General features: G+C 40.3%; 1 protein-coding gene across 4 annotated transcripts in view; it reads left to right on the top strand.

Moving 5' to 3' along the window:
• MMAA (metabolism of cobalamin associated A) overlaps window positions 1-18,324 on the top strand; it is a 37,902-nt gene extending 19,578 nt beyond the window's left edge. For 2 of the 4 annotated variants that reach the window (XM_049905439.1, XM_049905441.1), the window contains 5 exons: window positions 1,671-1,841; window positions 5,310-5,395; window positions 6,912-7,061; window positions 8,126-8,596; window positions 17,983-18,324. In XM_049905439.1, the coding sequence (XP_049761396.1) occupies window positions 1,671-1,841; window positions 5,310-5,395; window positions 6,912-7,061; window positions 8,126-8,413 (695 nt within the window). In that variant the 3' untranslated portion in view covers window positions 8,414-8,596; window positions 17,983-18,324. Of the gene's footprint in view, window positions 1-1,670; window positions 1,842-5,309; window positions 5,396-6,911; window positions 7,062-8,125; window positions 8,903-17,982 lie in introns of those variants that run through there. The other 2 variants (XM_049905443.1, XM_049905440.1) reach the window with 2 other exon arrangements.
• Window positions 18,325-19,493: the final 1,169 nt, after the last annotated feature.

Raw genomic sequence — 19,493 nt, 5'->3', positions numbered from 1 at the left:
GATACTTGCTAAAATATAGCATTAAATCTTAAGACATAATCAGTTCTATTCCACTACTGAGTACGTACTATGAACACTCTGATGGGCTTTCAGTATACAAAATATGTAAGACCTAGTCTTACAAGCAAGGAATTTATGTCATGTTAAAGCAGAGTTTCTCAGCCTGGGCACTAAGGACACTTCAGGCTGGATGATTCTTGATTGTGAGGAGCTGTCAGCATTGTAAGATGTTTAGCAACATCGCTGGCCTCTACCTAGTAGATGCCAGCAGCACCCTAACCCCCAATTGTGACAACTACAGAAGATTTTAGACATTGACAAATGTCCCCTGGGGGGCAAAATCACCCCAAGTTGAGAACCAGTCTGTTTTCCATCCATTCACTCAGCTCACGTTGCTTTCAGTGGAGGCTCCAAAATTTTGAGGTAGTGAGGGCTTAAAGGGGTCCCTGAATGGCACTGATTAAGAATTTGGCTACTAACCGAAAGATTGATATTAGAGTCTACCTAGAGGTGCCTCCCAAGAAAGGCCTGGTTGTTCAATTAAACAGAAAGATCACAGCCTTTGAATAGCCTTTGGAGCATAGTTCTATGCTGAAACACAGAATCGACATTGTGGCAACTGTTAAGGGCTTGGAAGCAACAGACCAGGTGGAAGGGCAACTTGAAGATGCATTTGCCTAGCACTTTATATAAGGTTGAGAAAGTGTCATTTCTGCAAGTAAAGGAATAGGGAGCAGAGAGTGCTGGTGGAGATGATAGAAGGGGAAGGGGACTTGAGTGCTCATACACTCCAGGATGCTGTACAGAGATGGGCCTAGGGTAGGAGAGTTCCAGAAAGGCTTTATGAAGGAGCTAGGGCTTTAACTGATCATTGGAAAGCAGATAAGTTACATGCGTTTTTGGTAGTATCAGTTTTTGACTGATGTTCATTTGATTCTCCCAGTGGCTTATCTTTGTTATGTAGCTGAGGAAGGTGGAGTTTACAGGATAGTGAGGAATGGTGGAACCAGGATGCAGATGCTGGGCTTGACACATTTTAAATTACAAATGAGAAAAAGGACGAGATTACAGGTCTGGTGTGAGAGTGCAAACAAAGGATCGGAAGAAGTAAAGGTAACCATGTTAAGATGACAGTAAAGAGACCACCCTGGGGCAGTTTGGGACTAGTGGAAGTTGAAATTGGGAAGGTATGGTGGGGCTGGGCTCTGAAGGCCTTCAGTGCTAGGCCAAAGGATCTAGATTTGAACCTCTAGTCAGTGGGAAGCCATTGTAGGTTTTGAGGGACTTAACATGATAAAACAGAGCCCTGGTGGCACTGTGGTTAAGTGCTCCACTGCAGAGGTTCCCGGTTCAAACCCATCAGCTGCTCCACAGGTGTGTGCTTCCATAAGGATTACCCCCCTTGGAAGCTCCATGGGGCAGTTCTACTCTGTCCTGTAGGGTCTCGATGAGTCAGAATCAACTCAGCAGCAGTGGGTTTGGTTGGTTTGAAACATGATAAAAAGATTAATCTGGCATCATTGTACAATGTGAGTTGGAGAGAAAACTTAGTGATATCAAGTACAATTTGAGACTTCGGGAGAAATGTCATAAAGTACTTCCCCTGGGAACGGACTGACTGATTTTGGCCTTTATAACTCTTCCACGATTATAAAATGTATGTGTTTTAGGATCACTCTTAGGCGATAAAACCCGAATGACTGAGTTATCAAGAGATATGAACGCGTACATCAGGCCATCTCCCACTAGAGGGACTTTAGGAGGTGTGACAAGGACTACAAATGAAGCTATTCTGTTGTGTGAAGGAGGGGGATATGACATCATTCTTATTGAAACTGTGGGTGAGTGTGATTTTCTGTTTCATAAAAATAAAATACTATTATAATGAAAGTTAAATAAAGGTGAGTAACAAGTTCATTTTCTTCATTCATCTGATATTTATTAAAGGTATAATTAAATATAAGATATTATCCCAGACTCAGTAGGCTATAATCCCTATCCTCAAAGAGTTTCCCATTTAAAGGGTGAAAATAAGCCATGTATCTGAATAGCTGTTATACAAGGTGGTATGTTATAAGTGACAGAGAACTATAAGCATTAGGATGACCTGTGGAAACAGTGCTTTAATACAACACCTATTTTGTGTAGGAAACCCTGGTGGCATAGTGGTTAAGAGCTTGGCTGCTAACCAACGGGTCAGCAGTTCGAATCTACCAGATGCTCCTTGGAAACTCTGCAGGGCAGTTCTACTCTGTCCTATATGGTCGCTATAGTCGGAATTGACTCGGCGGCAACGGGTTTGGTTTGGGTTTTTTTTTTTTTTTTTTATGTAAGCACATTTCACATGTCTACAGTATTCGCTAAGAAAATTAATATAGTTGGGTGCCTCTTGAACAATGGGCCTTGTTTTATTTCGTATTTGTAGCCCCAGAACATAGCTGTATGCAATGAGCGTACTAAGATGAAAACCCCAGGAAATTCACATGCTTGTGGAAAGACAAAATATTATGTTACTTTGTGTAAATGTTAATGACAGAGCCTAACCCAGATTTGGGGCATCAAGGAGGGCTTTCTGCAGGAGGTGACAACTGAGCTCCACTTTGAAGAAAAAAAATGGAGTTAAGCAAAGTATGGGATAAAGGGAATTTGTAAAGATGCAGAAGAGTGAGAAAACATAGCCCATTCAGAGAACTCGGGTTTGCTCAGGATACCTAGAACATAGCGTGTGAAGACAGGGAGTGAAGAGAGATGCGGCTGCAGCAGAAGGCCAGGGCCAGGTTGTCAAGGACCTTGCATGCCGTGCGTGCCACTGAGTTTGGACTTCACCCTGAAGTAGTGGGAAGCCATGGCAAGATTATAAGCAGGAGGGTGACAAAACCATGTATGCGTTTTGGAAAGATCCCTGGCAATAGAGTGTAGAATAATCAGAAGAGCTAGAGTAGAGTCAGGGAGACAGTAGGAGACTGTTTTACTAATCCCAGAAAGAGATAATGGGCCTGCACCAAGTAGTGGCAAATGGAATGGAGAAGACGAGATGGTTGAAAAAACATTAAGGGTAAATGACTGAGGTCGAGAAGGGAGAGTGTTGATGTGTTGTGGAATTGTTAACCAATGTCATAAAACAATATGTGTACTAACTGTTTAATGAGAAGCTAGTTTGTTCTGTAAACCTTCATCTAAACTACAATAAAAAAAAAAAGGAACAACACCATTTACAATAGCATCAAAATTAAGAAATAATTTTGAATAAACTTGATAAGAACTATAAAAAAGAAAAGAAAAAACAGGTAAATTGGCAGGACTTTATCCATGAATGGAAGAAGGAGATTAGGAAAGAAGAGGATAATAGAGAATTCTGGGGGAAAGGGCAGATTTGGAGAGGAGAAAATAATGAGTTCAATGGTGAATATATTAAATTTGAGGTACTTGTTTGATGTCCAAGTGACCATGGGTCTCAAGAGAGAGGACTGAGTGAGAAATACAGATTTAGCAGTCATCAGCATAGTTCGTAGTGTCACAGTTCCAGCTATGAATTTGGTGAGACCAACAGGGGAAATATGTAGCAAAAACAGAAGATAACCAGGACTGGGACCTTAGAAATTCTGATATTTAAGAGTGGATGGGGGAAGAGATACCTGAGTGACAGTAGGAGAATCAAGGGACAAGGGTAGGGTCATAAAAACCAGTGTGTTACCTGGAAGTTGCATTTGGCTGTTTGTTTGAGAGACTCAAAATAGCAGTGGCTCAAACAAGAAAGGGGTTTATTTTCTCCTAAGTAAAAGAGGCCTGGAGACAGACAGTCCAGAGCAGGTGTGGTGGTTCTACCATGTCCTGAATGGTCCCAGGCTTCTTCTGTCTCTCTGTTGTCCATTCTTAGCACTTGGTTTCTATCCTCAAGGTTGCTCTTGGTTAAAAAGTGACTGATGAACGTCACTTCCATGTTCTAGGTAGAATTGGAGGAAGGGGGAGTAAGGAAGGCAGAGTAGGCACAAGAGGTTACCTCCCAGCTGGACTGGCCCTCTTTAAAGAACTTCCCTGGAAGCCCCAACTAATGACTTTTGCTTTTACACCTTAATCACCTGGAGGGAGCCTGGTGAGTGTGGTCATTCATCTGATACATTGATATTCCTAATAACAGTGGGATAAGAAATTAGGGAAGAATAGATACTAAACAGGGAGCTAGAAAGAATCCTCTGCCACACCAAGGAAGGAGAGAGTTTCAAGAGGAGTTTGTTGTGTCCACAGTTTTAGTGGAGTGATCGATGTGGAAGCCAGATTTAAGTAGGTTGGAATTAATGTGAAGTGGGGAAGTGGAGACAGTGAGCATAAATTACTCTTTCCAGAAACTTGGCTATAAAGGGCAAGTGAGAAATATAGTGATAGTTAGAGGAGGATGTGAGTTTATGTTTTTTATCTTGTTTGATTTTAAGATGAGAAAGACCTGAATACAATTTATGTGGTGTGCCAAGGAATGAGAGTCTGTAGGCAAAAGGAAGGTTAGATAAAGAAGAATGAGGGCCCAAAAGAAGTGGAAAGGAAGGAGAGGTTACTCTTCAGCGGATACTTCCTACCCTCAGACGGGAGAGGAGGCGGTAAGGATGAGTTTACATTCATTTATCTGTGGAGCCGGAGAGGAAGAAGCTGAAGAAGTTTCTGCCTTCCTTCTGTGAAGTAGATGCCCTGTCATCAAGTGGGAAGATTATGGGAGAGTGAATGTCTCTAACAGCCACAGTGGGAAAGGAGACTGACTGAGGGCCTTTAGGGATTGCGTGTACCAGGCAGTGAGGAAGATGTAGTAGACGTTGGAGACCATGACTCTGTAGTGGCACCATTCACACAGTTGAGTGATTTTTCCAGCATGCTTTCAGAGGAGACAACACAGATGGTTGACTGATTAACATCTGAGGGTTCGTAGGGCTGGTGTAAGGATGAGGGGGCACAAAAGCTGAAAGCATTGACTAGAATGGTTTTAGATTAGAATCACAGTGTTCAAGCTGCTTAGTGATGAAAAGGAAAGCCAAGAAAGAGCTGTGAGAGTGAAGAGAGAATGGAGGGTGCTAGGTCCTCCATTTGACCAAAGAATGGGTCTCATGGGAGCAGGGGAAAGAACGAGCTAGGAAGGATAGCGGGCTTGCTGCTATGGAGGCATTTAATAAATTCTTCAGAGCTGGCGTATTTCAAGTGGTGACCAGGTTGAGGGTGTGACCGTGGGTATGAGTGAGTGAAGTGGAATGCAAATGATGGCCAGTGCAGTTGAGAAAGTCAAATAACTGAGTATTGTCGCGTATGGTTGTGATTTAAAATTTCAGGTGTGGGTCAATCGGAGTTTGCTGTCGCTGACATGGTTGACATGTTTGTTTTACTACTACCGCCAGCAGGAGGAGATGAATTGCAGGTAATTATTTTCTGGTTTTATTTTTCCAAAATGCAGAGTATATATCTCTGAAAGTACCAATTTCCAGAGTTGTATTTTGGTAAATAAAGTTGATAAAAGCATAGGGAAAGAAATGTCACTGGCTAAAACACCTGAGCCAAAGATAAATTCTGTATACTTTACATACATTAGTAGGAGAATGTACAACCTTGAACTAATCATAGAACTTAGATTTTTCCATTTGTAACATGGGAGTGAATGGAATATGTGGATAGCTCCAGCCAAAAGAGACCATGGTTGAATGGGTGTTCATAGTTGCTGTCAGTTTTGACTCATGGTGACCCCGTGTGTGCCAGAGTAGAACTGTGCTACATAGGGTTTTCAGTCACTGATTTTTCAGAAGCAGATGGCCAGGCCTTTTTTCCAAGGTGCCTCTGGGTGAACTCAAACTTCCAGCCTTTCACTTAGCAGCCACTGGCCTTAGCTGTTTGCACCACCCAGGGATTCCATCTATGGCATACTTGGGTCAAAAGCTTCTCATAAGATATTACTTTGTTTTTAACTGGAATCCTACTAAAAAAAAAAGTTGCCATCAAGTTGATTCTGACTCATAGCGACCTTATAGGACCAAGTAGAACTACCCCATAGGGTTTCCAAGGAGCAGGTGTTGGATTCGAGCTGCTGACCTTTTGGTTAGCAGCCGCACTCTTACCCACTGTGCCACCAGGGCTCCTACTATCCTACTGTCATAGCTTATCTATTATAAAGTCGGATTTTCACTACAATCCCTTTGATTTGTATAATTTTAAAATAGTAACAGACAGTAGATGCTGTGATTTAGAAGCATTAACCATTGGGATTTAATGATTGAAAGTTGGGTTTGAAAACAATGTTTAATCTTAGTGGGGAAAAATCTGTATCTTCCAAATAAGGTGTGGGCTTTGGATTTCAGTCTTTATCTCTAATATTTTTATGCAACATAATTTAAAAGATTGGGGCATTTTTAGCCATAAGATTATTTTTCCTCAATTTGGAAATTGAAGAAAAAAAAATGCTATGTACCTTGAAAGAAAATTTTGAAGACTTTTTTTCAAGAAATGCACATTTTAGTGATATGTATGTTTTCTTTTTAAGCACCGTAATGATGGATGGTTGGTTGTGCAGCCTGCAGTGTTAGCTTGTGAGAAGTGGATCCATCATGAGATAATGTGAAGTGTCTCCTGTCATTCAATCCTATTGTGTGTTGTTGATACATTTATTCTAATTCTGAATGTATTTCAACATGTTAGCCTCTAAACCTGGAAGAAATATTACAGATGACTGTTCTAGTCCCAAAAGCCAGTGTTCTTTGAGTAATTGCTGTCGAGTAATAATTGCTGTCGAGTAATTGTAGTCCCTGGCACCCAGGGCTTAAAAAGATGCAGAGAAAAAGTTCATGTAACGAATGACTTTCAGAATCTTAGCATTGAATTGATTGTCCCATTCTTATGCTGGTTATGATTAAGTTGTTGCTGGTGGCTCTACTTTTTCTCTTTAGGGTATCAAAAGGGGTATCATTGAGATGGCAGATCTGGTTGCTGTAACTAAATCCGATGGGGACTTGATTGTACCAGCTCGAAGGATACAAGCAGAATACGTGAGTGCCCTGAAGTTACTCCGCAAACGTTCCAAAGTCTGGAGACCAAAGGTTAGTTTGTATTCCAGTCTGCATTTTCCCCCCGAGTGGACTGTGCCCATTCTAAGAGAGAATGTAAATCCCAAGCTTAACATATAATCAATCTTTGCTTGTATGTGAAGATTACAAGTTTAGAAATTATGACAAAGCCAGAGTGTGTAGTCATGATTTTAAATATAACTCTTCAACCTCTAGATGTCAAAAACTAGATGTGAGGTGATAGATTAGGGTGCTTCATGCTTGATTTGAGCCACTTGGAAGTGATAGCAAGTCCATTCTGAACAGAACCAGCCTTAAGATTATAGAGCTGTATGATTATAGAGCAATTAACGATTTGATTATCTGTGCTGGTGCTTGAGTAAGAGAGGAAAAGCTTGCGATATACTTCCCTTCCTGTTATGCTTGTTGGGTGCTGTTTTTAATAAGAAAAACCTGAAAAATTCTATAGCAAGTGATGCTGTAATATTAATGTGAACAGCTTTATCTGCAGGAGGATGCTATGTTATTAAAGAATAAGCTGTGCTTATGATGAAGACACTGATGGGGTGTCTTACCTTCAGCTCCCAGTTTTCCCCAGACACATTGTCTTTGTTGAGTTTGGAGCCATTTTATACATACAGATGTTGTTTGCTCAACTCTTGATACTTGATGGATCAGGAAATTTCGACAGAGAGAATGGGGCTATTTTTTCAACCTACCTTCATTCTCTGGTGCTCAGGTCTCAGGGAAACTTACCTAGCATTGCCCTTCTTATCTTCATGACTTTCAGAGTTCCTCCACAATGCCCCCTGAAGACCATATGAGCAATCCTAAATTAAAATAAATATCTGGGCTAAAAATTGGACCTTGAATCAGTGTCTTATATTTTCTATATACTTAGTAATCTTAGGAAAGTTACCTCGGTCTATATCTCAGTATATTTACTTTGCCACAGCTATAAAATGTCTCGCTTTTGTCACTTGACTATTTCCAGAGTCCAGAGAATGGAAAAATTAATTGGCAAATATCCGAGTTCCTCATAAAAATGTCTTCTCTCGTTTTAAGTAAAACGGTTCTGGTCCTTCCCTTTTCAATAGGTAATTCGCATTTCTTCCAGAAGCGGAGAGGGTGTCACTGAAATGTGGGATAAAATGAAAGAATTCCAGGACCTAATGCTTGCCAGCGGGGAGCTGACTGCCAGGCGACAGAAGCAGCAGAAGATCTGGATGTGGAACCTCATCCAGGAAAGTGTGCTAGATCATTTCAGGACCCATCCCATGGTGCGGGAACAGATTCCGCTTCTGGAAGGGAGGGTCCTCAGTGGGGCCCTGTCTCCAGGACTTGCAGCTGACTTGTTGTTGAAAGCTTTTAAAGACAGAGACTAACGCAATTATTCTGTACAGTAAATTGACATGAGTTTCATAAATTATGTTAATATTAAAAATCACTTATAATGCTTATACTTTCATTCATTCTTTCGTAGTGCCCTTGGCTTCTTTATTTGTGAATGGCACTTGAAAACCTGAAGGAGGTTGACAAAGATTAGGCAGTCAGGCAATATTTATAAGGTACTGTTGTATGTTACTGTCTTAGTCACCTAGTGCTGCTATAACAGAAATGCTACAAGTGGATGGCTTTAACAAAGAGAAATTCCTCATAGTAAAGTAGGCTAAAAGTCCAAATTCAAGGCGTCAGCTCCAAGGGAAAAGGCTTTCTCTCTCTGTCGGCTCTGGAAGAAGGTCCTTGTCCTTAGTCTTCCCATGGTCAGGAGCTTCTCAGGCTCAGGGATCCAGGGTCCAAAGGACACACTCTGCTCCTGGTGCTGCTTTCTTGGTGGTATGAGATCCACCACTCTCTGCTGGCTTCCCTTTCCTTTTATCTCTTGAGAGATAAAAGGTGGTGCAGGCCACACCCCAGAGAAACTCCCTTTACCTAGGATCAGGGAGGTGACTTGAGTAAGGGTGGTGTTACAATCCTACCCTAATTCTCTTAACATAAAATTACAATCACAAAATGGAGGACAACCACACATGGCCTAACCAAGTTGATACACACATTTTTGGGGGGGGGGATAATTCAATCCATGACATTACTGATTTTATTTCTTTCTCTTATGCCGTGGTGTGGTGGCCTGTAGGATCATTTCCTCTCATGCGTCAGGAGCAGAGAGAGCTGAGGAGGATAGGAAGATCACACACCTAAAATAAAATGCTTTCTTTGATTCTGTATTCTCTGAGATTTCAGAGAAAATGTAAGCAAGAGTGACCACATTTTTGATGTCTTACTTGAGGCCAGAATGATACACAGTGGGCTTCTAAGGGCTTAAAATCATGATTGGCATTTAGCGTACTAGACTATTCTAGCAGTTTCTGAAATGGCCATGTACATGCATAACAAAACAGCTGGAATGATGCAGTGATGTGAACATGACTTTAAAGTCTACTTATCTGGACTTGAGGACCCCCCCTCCCCAAGATAAGTAGCAGATCTAAAAGGGAACTGGGGAAATCAGCAGCAAATCACATGGATCCACTAATCTCCAAGAGTGGGAGTAAACCCCCAAGAGACCCAAGTGAGACTGGCATGATTCAAGGGTTATCAAGTTTGAAGATTATCAAAGGCTTTTGCCTCTTTTCTCCTTGGCTGTTTTACTTCATGGTAGCACCTTAAAAGTCTACTTTATTCTTGGTGGTGAAAAGTAAGTGTTGTCCTACAGAGGCAGCATGGCAAAGTGATTAAGAACTTGAGCTCTGGAGTTGGACTGATTAGGGTTTAAACTTTAAACCCAGATCAGTTGCCCGTTAGCTGTGTAAGCTTGGACAAGTAACCTAACCTCTGTAAGCTTCAGTTTCCTGTCCAGTAAAATGGAATTGATTAACTTCAAAGGGTTAATGAAGATTAAATAACTCAGGAAAATCACTTAGTCATTGTTAAGAATTGAACTGTGTCCCCCCAAAATATGTGTTGAAATCCTAACCCCTGTATCTGTAAATATGACCCTGTTTGGAACTAGGAGGTTTGTTATGTTAATGAGATCATACCAGAGTAAGGTAGATTTTATATCTAATCACTTCTAGTTATAAAAAGATCAGAAACACACACAGGGGAAAGACAGACACCATGTGAGGATTGTCTACAAGCCACCAAGGAACACCTGGGGCTATTGACAAGGAAGGAATCTGCACATTTGAAACCTTGTTGGACTTTTAGCCTCCAGAACTGTGAGAAAATAAATTTCTGTTCTTTAGCTGCTACTCTCGGTATTTGTATTACAGCAGCACTAGGCAACTAAGAGCTCATGCTGGTCCCTAGGTGTCATAGATTGACTCGCGTACCGCAAATACACACGTCGGCTTGGCTAGGCCATGATTCCCAGTATCATGTGGCTGTCCACCATTCTGTGATCTGATGTGATATCCTATGTGTTATAAATCCTAAACTCTATGATGTTGATGAGGCAGGACTGTTAATGAGGCAGCACTCAATCTACAGGATTAGGTTGTATCTTGAGCCAGTCTCTTTTGAGATATAAAATAGAAGCGAGCAGAGAGGAAAGGACCTCATCACCACCAAGCAAGAAGAACCAGGAGCAGTGTGTCCTTTGGACCTGGAGTCCTTGCACTGAGAAACTCCTAGACCAGGAGAAGATTTATGACAAGGACCTTCACCCGGCACTGACAGAGAGAGAAAGACTTCCCCTGGAGCTGGTGCCTGAACTGTGAGAGAATAAGTTTATTAAACCCATCCACTTGTTGTATTTCTGCTATAGCAGCACTAAGTAACTAAGACAATAGGAAATACTCAAAGGCTGTTTGCTATTATTATTACTATGTTACAGTTATGAATACCTGAAGCTTCACAAACTTGAGTGTAATTTCAGTTTTCTCCCTTGATCTTATTACTAACATCATGCTCTTGTGGTATTTTAGGATTGCTTTTAAACACATGGTCTAGTTAATTCTTTGAATGTATTTTATACTGTTTTGGTTTGTTTTGTTTTTTTAATGGTAGTTATAACTAAATATATAATATATGACTATATATGGAGCCCTGGTGGTTCAGTGGTTAAGAGCTATGGCTGCTAATCAAAAGGTTGGCAGTTGGAATCCACCAGCTGTTCCTTGGAAACCCTACTGGGCAGTTATGAGTTGGAATCAACTCGATGGCAGCAAGTTTGGGTTTTTTTAAAATAATGATATATGTTTCAATAAGAGGATTTCTAACCATGAAATTTCTCCATTGTACAAAATGTCTTCCCAGAAATTTCAAACATATTCCATTCTGAACCCTTTAGAATATTTTACACAGTATCTCAGCTTTCATTATTACTTGCCCTACTATCTGGAATCAATTTCCTTCAGTATTATTTTAACAAATATTCCTTTACGGTTTTTAAAAGAACTTTGTGGTATTGGCATACCTGTATCATATATGGGAGCCCTGATGGCATAATGGTTAAGAGCTCGGCTGCTAACCCAAAGAGTGGCAGTTCAAATCCCCAGGTGCTCCTTGGAAACCCTATGGGGCAGTTCTGCTCTGTCCTATAGGGTCACTGTGAGTAGTTGGAATCTAGCAATAACAACAGCATATCACATATGAGGGTTAGGAGAAACTTTGAAAGGTTTTCCAGTCAATTCTCCCAATTTCAGAAAGAACTACTCTCTTAGTCTAGGTTCTCTAGGGAAGCAAAACCAGTGAAATGTATATAAAAATATATAGAAGGATTTATTTCAAGAAAATGACTCACACAACTCTGAGGAAATAGTTCACACAATTGTGGAGGCTGGCAAGCTCCAAATCTGTAGGTCAAGCAGCAGGCTGGAGACCACTGCTGGCTCAGGGTTGTAGGGGCTGGAGAATCCAAAACCTGCAGGTCAGGAGGCAGGCTAGAGGCCTCTGCAGGCTTACGTCCCAAGAACTGAAGGTCAGGTGATGAGAAGAGTGCAGGGTTGAGAGAGTGAGCTTTGTTAGACCATTTACATACTGGTGGCAGGCCACACCCCCAGAGAAACTCCCCTTTCGATCCATTGGCGGATCACATCACTGAAGGTGTACTACATTGTGGAAGAGTATCCAGTCCAGTATCTGCAAAATCACTGAGAATCATAGCCTAGCCAGTTGACACATGACATTAACCATCACGACCACCATTATACTACCCTATCACACAGGAAATGGATTTTCAAAACCTTCCAGAGAAGGAATCTCATAATTTTCCTCAGTAAACTGTTACAGGGAATACAGACCTTTTGCCATTATGCTACAACGTTAAGTGGCCAGGACTATATACACACTGCATTATAAAGAAGGTATAGAAAGCATGACTTTTGTTAGCCCAAAATTTAGCTGTGCGTTTCTTCTTAGTTTGAAGCTGCTTTTATGTGTTGTAAATACAGTCATAAAAAGCATTAGAAAACCCCCTTGTCCTCTTTATTGTTGTTTTTGTACCATTGGCTATGATGTACAGACCAATTTCTAAGATATTTTTTGCCTTTATTTCTATTATTTGTAATACCAGAGGCAGTATATGTAGGCCTTTTTTTTTTTTAATTCGTGCTCCCTTTTGTTAAATTAAAAAATGCCATTCCCTTTCCCCCATCTGAGATTCTGCTGTGCTGGACCCCTAACCTGGTTAAAAGCATAGGTTTTGGGTCACATGGAGGGTCAAACCCCAGCTCTAACATTAACCAGCGGTACGATTTGGGACAAGTTATTTCTGCTGTGTATGTGCTAGTTTCCTTATCTGTAAAATAAGGTAAAATAGCTACCTTATAGCTTACTGGGAGAATTAAATAAGAAATTGTAAAGTACTTACTGCTCAATAGTTGGTAGATGTTGTTATATTACACATAGACTCTTATGACAGTTCTTCCTTCTACCAGACATACTAGCATCACTTAATTTCAGATTAGTCAAGTTACTTAATCTCCCTGTGCCTCAGTTTCTCACTGTAAAATGGTGCAATAGTGTCCACCCAGAGTTGTTGAGAAGACCATCTTATACACATATAGTGCCTGGCATACAATAAGTACTATATGAGTATTTGTTTAATAATAACTAGCTCCTATTTCACAGGATTGTTGTGAGAATTAAATGAGTTACAGTCTCCGTCTTACAAGTATAATTCTTCCCTGAAAGAATTCTTATAGGGAGAATTCTCCTTAGTCAAAATCATAATTACCATTAATTTCTGTAGGTAGAAAATATATACTGTGTGCCAGAGCTCCAAAACTGACACATATTTATGCTAAAACAATACCAAATCTCATTAAAATAAGTAGTTACTTCAATAGTTAACATTAGCAATCACAGTGCAGCCCACCAAGGCATTTTCTCTGCATTTATCACTCTATAATATGGCTGTTTACCTGCTTTCCCCGAGCACTTTTAGCTATTACCCAGCATACACTGAAGACAACAGCTAATGCACAGAATATGGCTGTGATACTCAACGTTTATATAATTCAACCTCTAATACAAAAACAGGGAAAATCAACTCAAACATTACACTCACCAGTGGATTGCCACCAGAGAAGTCATGTTACTACTCCTAAAAACCAGTTAACTTCAAGGACTCCGAAAGAAGAAGCAACTCACGTGATCTACACATTTGTGCAGATGGTGGAGTTCTGTTTTTCCTAAGACCTGAGAAACTGTATGGGTTTTCATAAAGTCAAACTTTATGAAACTCCTCATAAAGTTGAATTTTCATAACCTAAGTGGGCATATCTCCAGATACCACTGGAATTCATGTAGCATGTTAGAATCATCACTGGCACCAATACGCACTAGATGTTAGCATGGTCATTCAGGTAACAAAATGATGAGCAAGTCAAACTTTTCCTTGAAAAAGAACAATCAGAAACAGACTACTATATTTTCACGCAAATAACATTCACCATCTGCGTTTGTTTACCAGCTGCTTCCTCCCCACACCACGAGATATTTTCATAAGCACGGCTATGCCAATTTTTTTACGTGTTGCTGTAAAAAATTAGCATGCTTATGAAAATACCTCATGGGAGGAGGGAGTGGTTGGCAAACAAATGTAAAAGGTCCGTGTTATTTGTGTAAAAATACAGTAACCTACTTGGGTTTTTTCTTTTTTCCACTGTAGTACTTTGGTTAGTTAGTTATTAAATTCATGGACTTTACATTTTTTTATCCCACTTCAAGTGTGTACTTGGTGGTAATTCCCGCCACATGAAGCTTATATAAGTTCACTTTTTTTTTTTTTGCTAATTGTATGCTTGATAACAAAATATTAGAGTGGCACAAAAACAGTTCTAACACACTGCTTTTTTCTCAGAAAAAAATTTAAACTTTGAACTATAAAATATAATTGATGCTAATGTTTTAAGTGAGGCAAAGTATATTAGTAATTAGCAGCGACATAAATAGCCATATGCATGCCTATGTTCCCTGCAGCATTATTCGCAATGGCAAAAAGATGGAAAGGACCCAAGTGCCCATCAAGAGATGAACAAATAAAATGTGGCATATGCATACAGTGGAATACTGCACAGCTATAAAGGGTAATGATGAGTTCACAAAATGTCTTATAGATGAATCTGGAGGACATTATGCTGAGCAAAAAAATTCAATCAAAAAAGGCCAAATATTGTATGATCTCACTTTTATAAAAAGACAAAAATAGGTATGCATACAGAAATCAACATTCTTTGGTGGTTACCAGGGTTAGGAGGGGGAGGGAAGAGGATAACCTCTCTAGACAGTAGACATTTGTTATTTTTGGTGATGGGAAAGGCAATACCAAATGTGAGTGAAGTGTGTACAACTTGACCAAGGTTAATGATGACACTAAGAAATAAACAAGAATAAGGGCCATTACTGCTAAATGGTACAACATACACAAGTCTGCAACAACAGTAGTAACAACCAAAAAATGTGTGAGTGATTACATACGTAGATATGTATGCACATATGTGTATAGGAAGGTATATGTGTGTATATATGTGTGCGTGTATAGGTGTTTCTGTAGGCATATACATATACATGTTTGTGTGTGCAGCACATATATTCATATATATAAAAGTATATAGGAGCACAGTCACTGATACTTCCCAGACATAACCAAACACCTCGAGGGATTGGTTTATTGAAGACTTAGAACCATACTCTCGTGAGACAACTCAGTCAATTGGCACAACAGTCCATAAAGTTTACGCTGTACATCCTAGTCTGGTAAGTAGTGTCTGAGGTCTTTAAAATTTGTGAGCAGCCATCTAAGATATAATTATTGGTCTGTACTCCTGTGGAGCAAAAGAGAAAGAAGGAAACCCAAGACTCAAAGAGGATACTAGTCTACAGGACTAATCGCCTATACAAACCGTGGCCTCACCTGTCCTGAGACCAGAAGAACCTGAGAGTGGCCAGCTATCACCACCTGCTCTTCAGGTCAGGGGCACAGTAGATGGTGCCAGGTAGAATGGGAGAAAATCGTAGAACAAAACTCAAATTTTTAAAAAAATGCCGGACTTACTGGATGGATAGAGGCTAGAGGAACCCCCAAAACTACTGTCCTGAGATACCCTTTAAACTTTGAACTGAAACCAGCCCTTCCAGCTAAATAACAGATTGGCTCATAAAATAAACAGTATCACTCAGGAGTACTGCGCTCCGTTAAAAAAGAAAAATAGCTATGAGACCAAATGTCCAAGCTAGATGAATGGAAATGGAACAATGGGAGGTGGAAATAGTCAGGATGTGGACACAGTGTGGGAAATGGGGCAGCTGTCACCGAACGGTGTGTACAGAGATTATTAATGAGAACCTAATTTGCTGTGTAAACCTTTGGCAAAAACACAATAAAATATTAAAATTCAAAACAAAAAAAGTATATTAGTATTTACCTGCAAAATTGGTGTATAAGAGGTAACCTTGGGCAATTGATTTTGCTTAGCCGCCTCTGCTTTTGTGCAATGAGGTAAGGGAATATGTAAATTAAGAAACTGTTGTACTCTTAGGAAGGCTAAACACTTAATCTAAATTAGTGTTGCTTTTAACTAAATGGAGAAAATCACATGACCTCATCTTCAAAATTCTGTAACATCCACCCAGCCAGTCTTAAAGTGTGGATAGAATTCTATAGAGTCATCTTAAGATCACAATAAAGCCATTTATCAGGCTCATATTTAGGTGCCAAATCCTGTTACATATGCAACCCAAATATTTCAAAGATCAACATTCTTGTCTTAGGAGTAAAGTCACATTAGCATTTATACCCAAATATCACTGACTCGGGTTTCCACATCATGCAGGAATTCGTCCCCTGAAAAGTTCTTTCCCCAAGTATTTTTTGGAAGTGCCAGGGTTTCCTCACTGATTCACAAATAAGTTCACACTTTCAGATGCAGCCTACTCCTGCCAGTCTCTGATGGGCCTCTACTACTTCAGCTGCTCCCATTCCTGTAGGAGAATGCTGCCCTGTTTAGATGTTCCCAAACTGTAAAAATTTAAGTTGCCAAAAATAGTGCTGTGTTCCCAGACATAGGATTCATGCCTCTCTTCCCATAGGAAAGGGTTAACCCATTGAGTTGGGATAGAGACCAACTACCATAACACCCTCTCATTCTTCTTGGCTCTCCTTAGCTTCCCCCAATACCTAAGCGCATAACCTCTGAATAACGCTTCCCCTGCACAAGTTCACTTTTCAGAATGTCAACTCCTGCAAATAGATGCCTGGGTAGTTGGCAGTCCCCTTTTTCTGGCAATACGATCATCACCTTAGGTTGAGTCATGATCTCCTAGCTTCATATATATGTGATTGCCAATTCTGTCAACAACTGCACAAAGTCTTTGTTTTAGGCTTGGTTCTCCAAAAAAGCAAAACCCGTAAAAATTATGAATATGTAGAGAGATTTATTTTGAGGAAATGGTTGATGAGGTTGTAGAGGCTAGAAAGTCCCAAGTACATGGGTCAGGCTGGAGACTGATTCAAGTAGCCACAGGGCCTGGCAAACCCAAGTTTAGCAAGTCAGACAGCAGGGTTCTGGCTTACAGTCTGTAAAGACTGACAAATCCCAAGATCGTCAGGCAAGACTGCAGGTAAACTGCTAGCTTCAGTCCCAAGAACCGGAAATCAGATGAACGGGAGCCAGCTGCAGGATCCAGTGTGAGCAAAAGCCCCTGAGCCTTGCCAGGAAGTCTACCTCTATTGGATAAAGGCCACACCCCCAAGGAAACACCCTTTCAACTGATTGGCTACTCACAGCAGATTCCATCATGGAGGTGATTGCATCCTATCAGAACTCTTCATGGAAGTAATCACATCATCACAACTGCCAAACTACTTCATAACTGCCGTACCACTGAGAATCATGGCCCAGCCAAGCTGACACACAACTTTAACCATCCCAGTATTATTACCCCCATTTTACAGAAGAGATTGAGCATCAGGGATATTAAGAAATTAATCTAAGTTCACCATTCCTAGATGTGATCCATTATACACATTAGATTCAAACAATACTATTTTCCAAGTTGCTCCAACCTCATTTTATGAATTTGATGTCTCCACAAGACAGTTTGGTGATACATATTAACTTCATTTATAGATGCTTCTGTGGTATAGATAAGGAATTTGTGTATAATTCAAGTGTTAAGATCCTGCTCAGTGTTTTATGGCCTTTTTTCTATAACTTGCTATCTTCTGGAGAATGGTGCCTCAAGGTATTTTTTCCAGTAGACTTCTCAGTTTATATTTGAAGATAATACTTTAGACATTAGAAAAAAACTTTGACATCAGCTTCTACATCAGCCGGGACTCTTGGCTAAAGATGACAGAAACCTACTAACTTGGGCAAAAAGGGAAATTTTTTGGCCAACTGATAATACAGGAAGAAGGGTAGGGGTGCTGCCAAGCTTCAGGGACACAAATGATGCTAGGATTCTCCATGTCTCACATCTCCCTCTCTGGTGTTCATTTTCCCAGATTTCCCTCCACATCACTGAAGATATGACAACCACCAGCAGAGGAAAGACTTCTATCTCCATAAATCCAATTCTGAAAGTCTTGGGGATGCACTGTAACTGGCCTTCCTGACAGGTCATGAGTCCACCTCCACGGCCGGGGTATAGGGTACTATGGTTGACTCTCTTCACTGGAGCTACTTGGAGGAAGACCAATTCCCCAAAATAAGTGGGTTGCTATTCGCTATGAGTCGGAATCAACTCGATGGCAGTGGGGTTTTTATTCATAGAAGAAAGTTGGATGCCAGGCAGACAAATGTCTACTACATATACTTTAATCCATTTTGGAATAAAGTGAGATATAAATAAGGAAATGGTATGCTGTATTAAAAGATGTGATCTTCATCAAAATGATTAATTACCTAATTATTGATAATATACCACTGAAACACACAGTGAAACTCATATATTCCACTGTCATATTTAAATTTATCTGGTTATAACACTCTTATTTGTTAGAAATATTTTTCCCTAATCCAATTTTACAAATATTTTTTCCTCTTTTTTCCCCTGTTAAATTATTGTCTTTGATTATAGTGAGGATGCATCCAAAAACAGGAAAGGATAAGTAACTGAGGAAGAATGGTTAAACAAAGCATGGTATCTTTTAGGTACTATTTCTTTTATGTCTAGCTTGGTTAAAGGAAGAATTTAGAGTTCTTTTGACCTAACCACCCCCTTTATACAGTTGAAGATGCCCTTTATACAGCTAATGGTAGGCAATAAATTTTATTCATACGTCTTTCCTTTGCATGGTTGGCCTACTCAAGCCAACTCAAGAGAAGATGGATTTATTTTAAGTGTACAGAGAGATCCCATAAGAATCTAAAGTAAGGAGTCAAAGTCCAGCCTTCAAGAATGGAGGCAATGGGGACACCTACTTTAATCTCCAACATAGAAAGAACTTGGAAGTTGTCACTCTTGTCTTTACAAGAAAAAGCTGGACAAACTGAAAATCAATGACTTTTCCTGGACCAATAGAGAACAGAGATTGTAGGGGAAACCACTAGCCTGAAATCTGGAGAGACAGGTGCATCCAGAGAGTCAACAGCCAAGATTTGCTTATCTGGAGCAGACATCACAGCAGCCATAAACTGGTAGGAGCGCTTAAACAGTTATTTTGAAGATTTACTAGAGGCTGAGTATGGACTAGTGTGAGTGAGATAGTCACTCCTGGGTGGTGCAGTTGTAGGGAACCATCCACACTTTCGCGGACTTTGCCTGCAGGAGCCCTATCAGATTCTCATGGTGAAGATCTGAGAAAGATCCCCTCGTGGGAGGGGGGAAGTAATTATTGTGTAATATGCCCAGAGCCTTCTCCATAAGACCTGCTTTCAAGGAGAAAAGATTTTTCAAAAGCCTTAACCTAAGGAAGGGCATTCCTCTCACTTCAACACCCTCTAGTTTTCTTGTTTTACTTGGGAGAGTAGTTAACAGGGGTCAGGGCTCCAAGTAAATAGATTGGGAGTTGAT

Source organism: Elephas maximus, chromosome 13, assembly GCF_024166365.1.
Source record: "Elephas maximus indicus isolate mEleMax1 chromosome 13, mEleMax1 primary haplotype, whole genome shotgun sequence".
Classification (NCBI taxonomy): domain Eukaryota; kingdom Metazoa; phylum Chordata; class Mammalia; order Proboscidea; family Elephantidae; genus Elephas; species Elephas maximus.
Note: the sequence above shows the minus strand (reverse complement) of the source record. Positions and strands in the feature narration are given on the sequence as shown.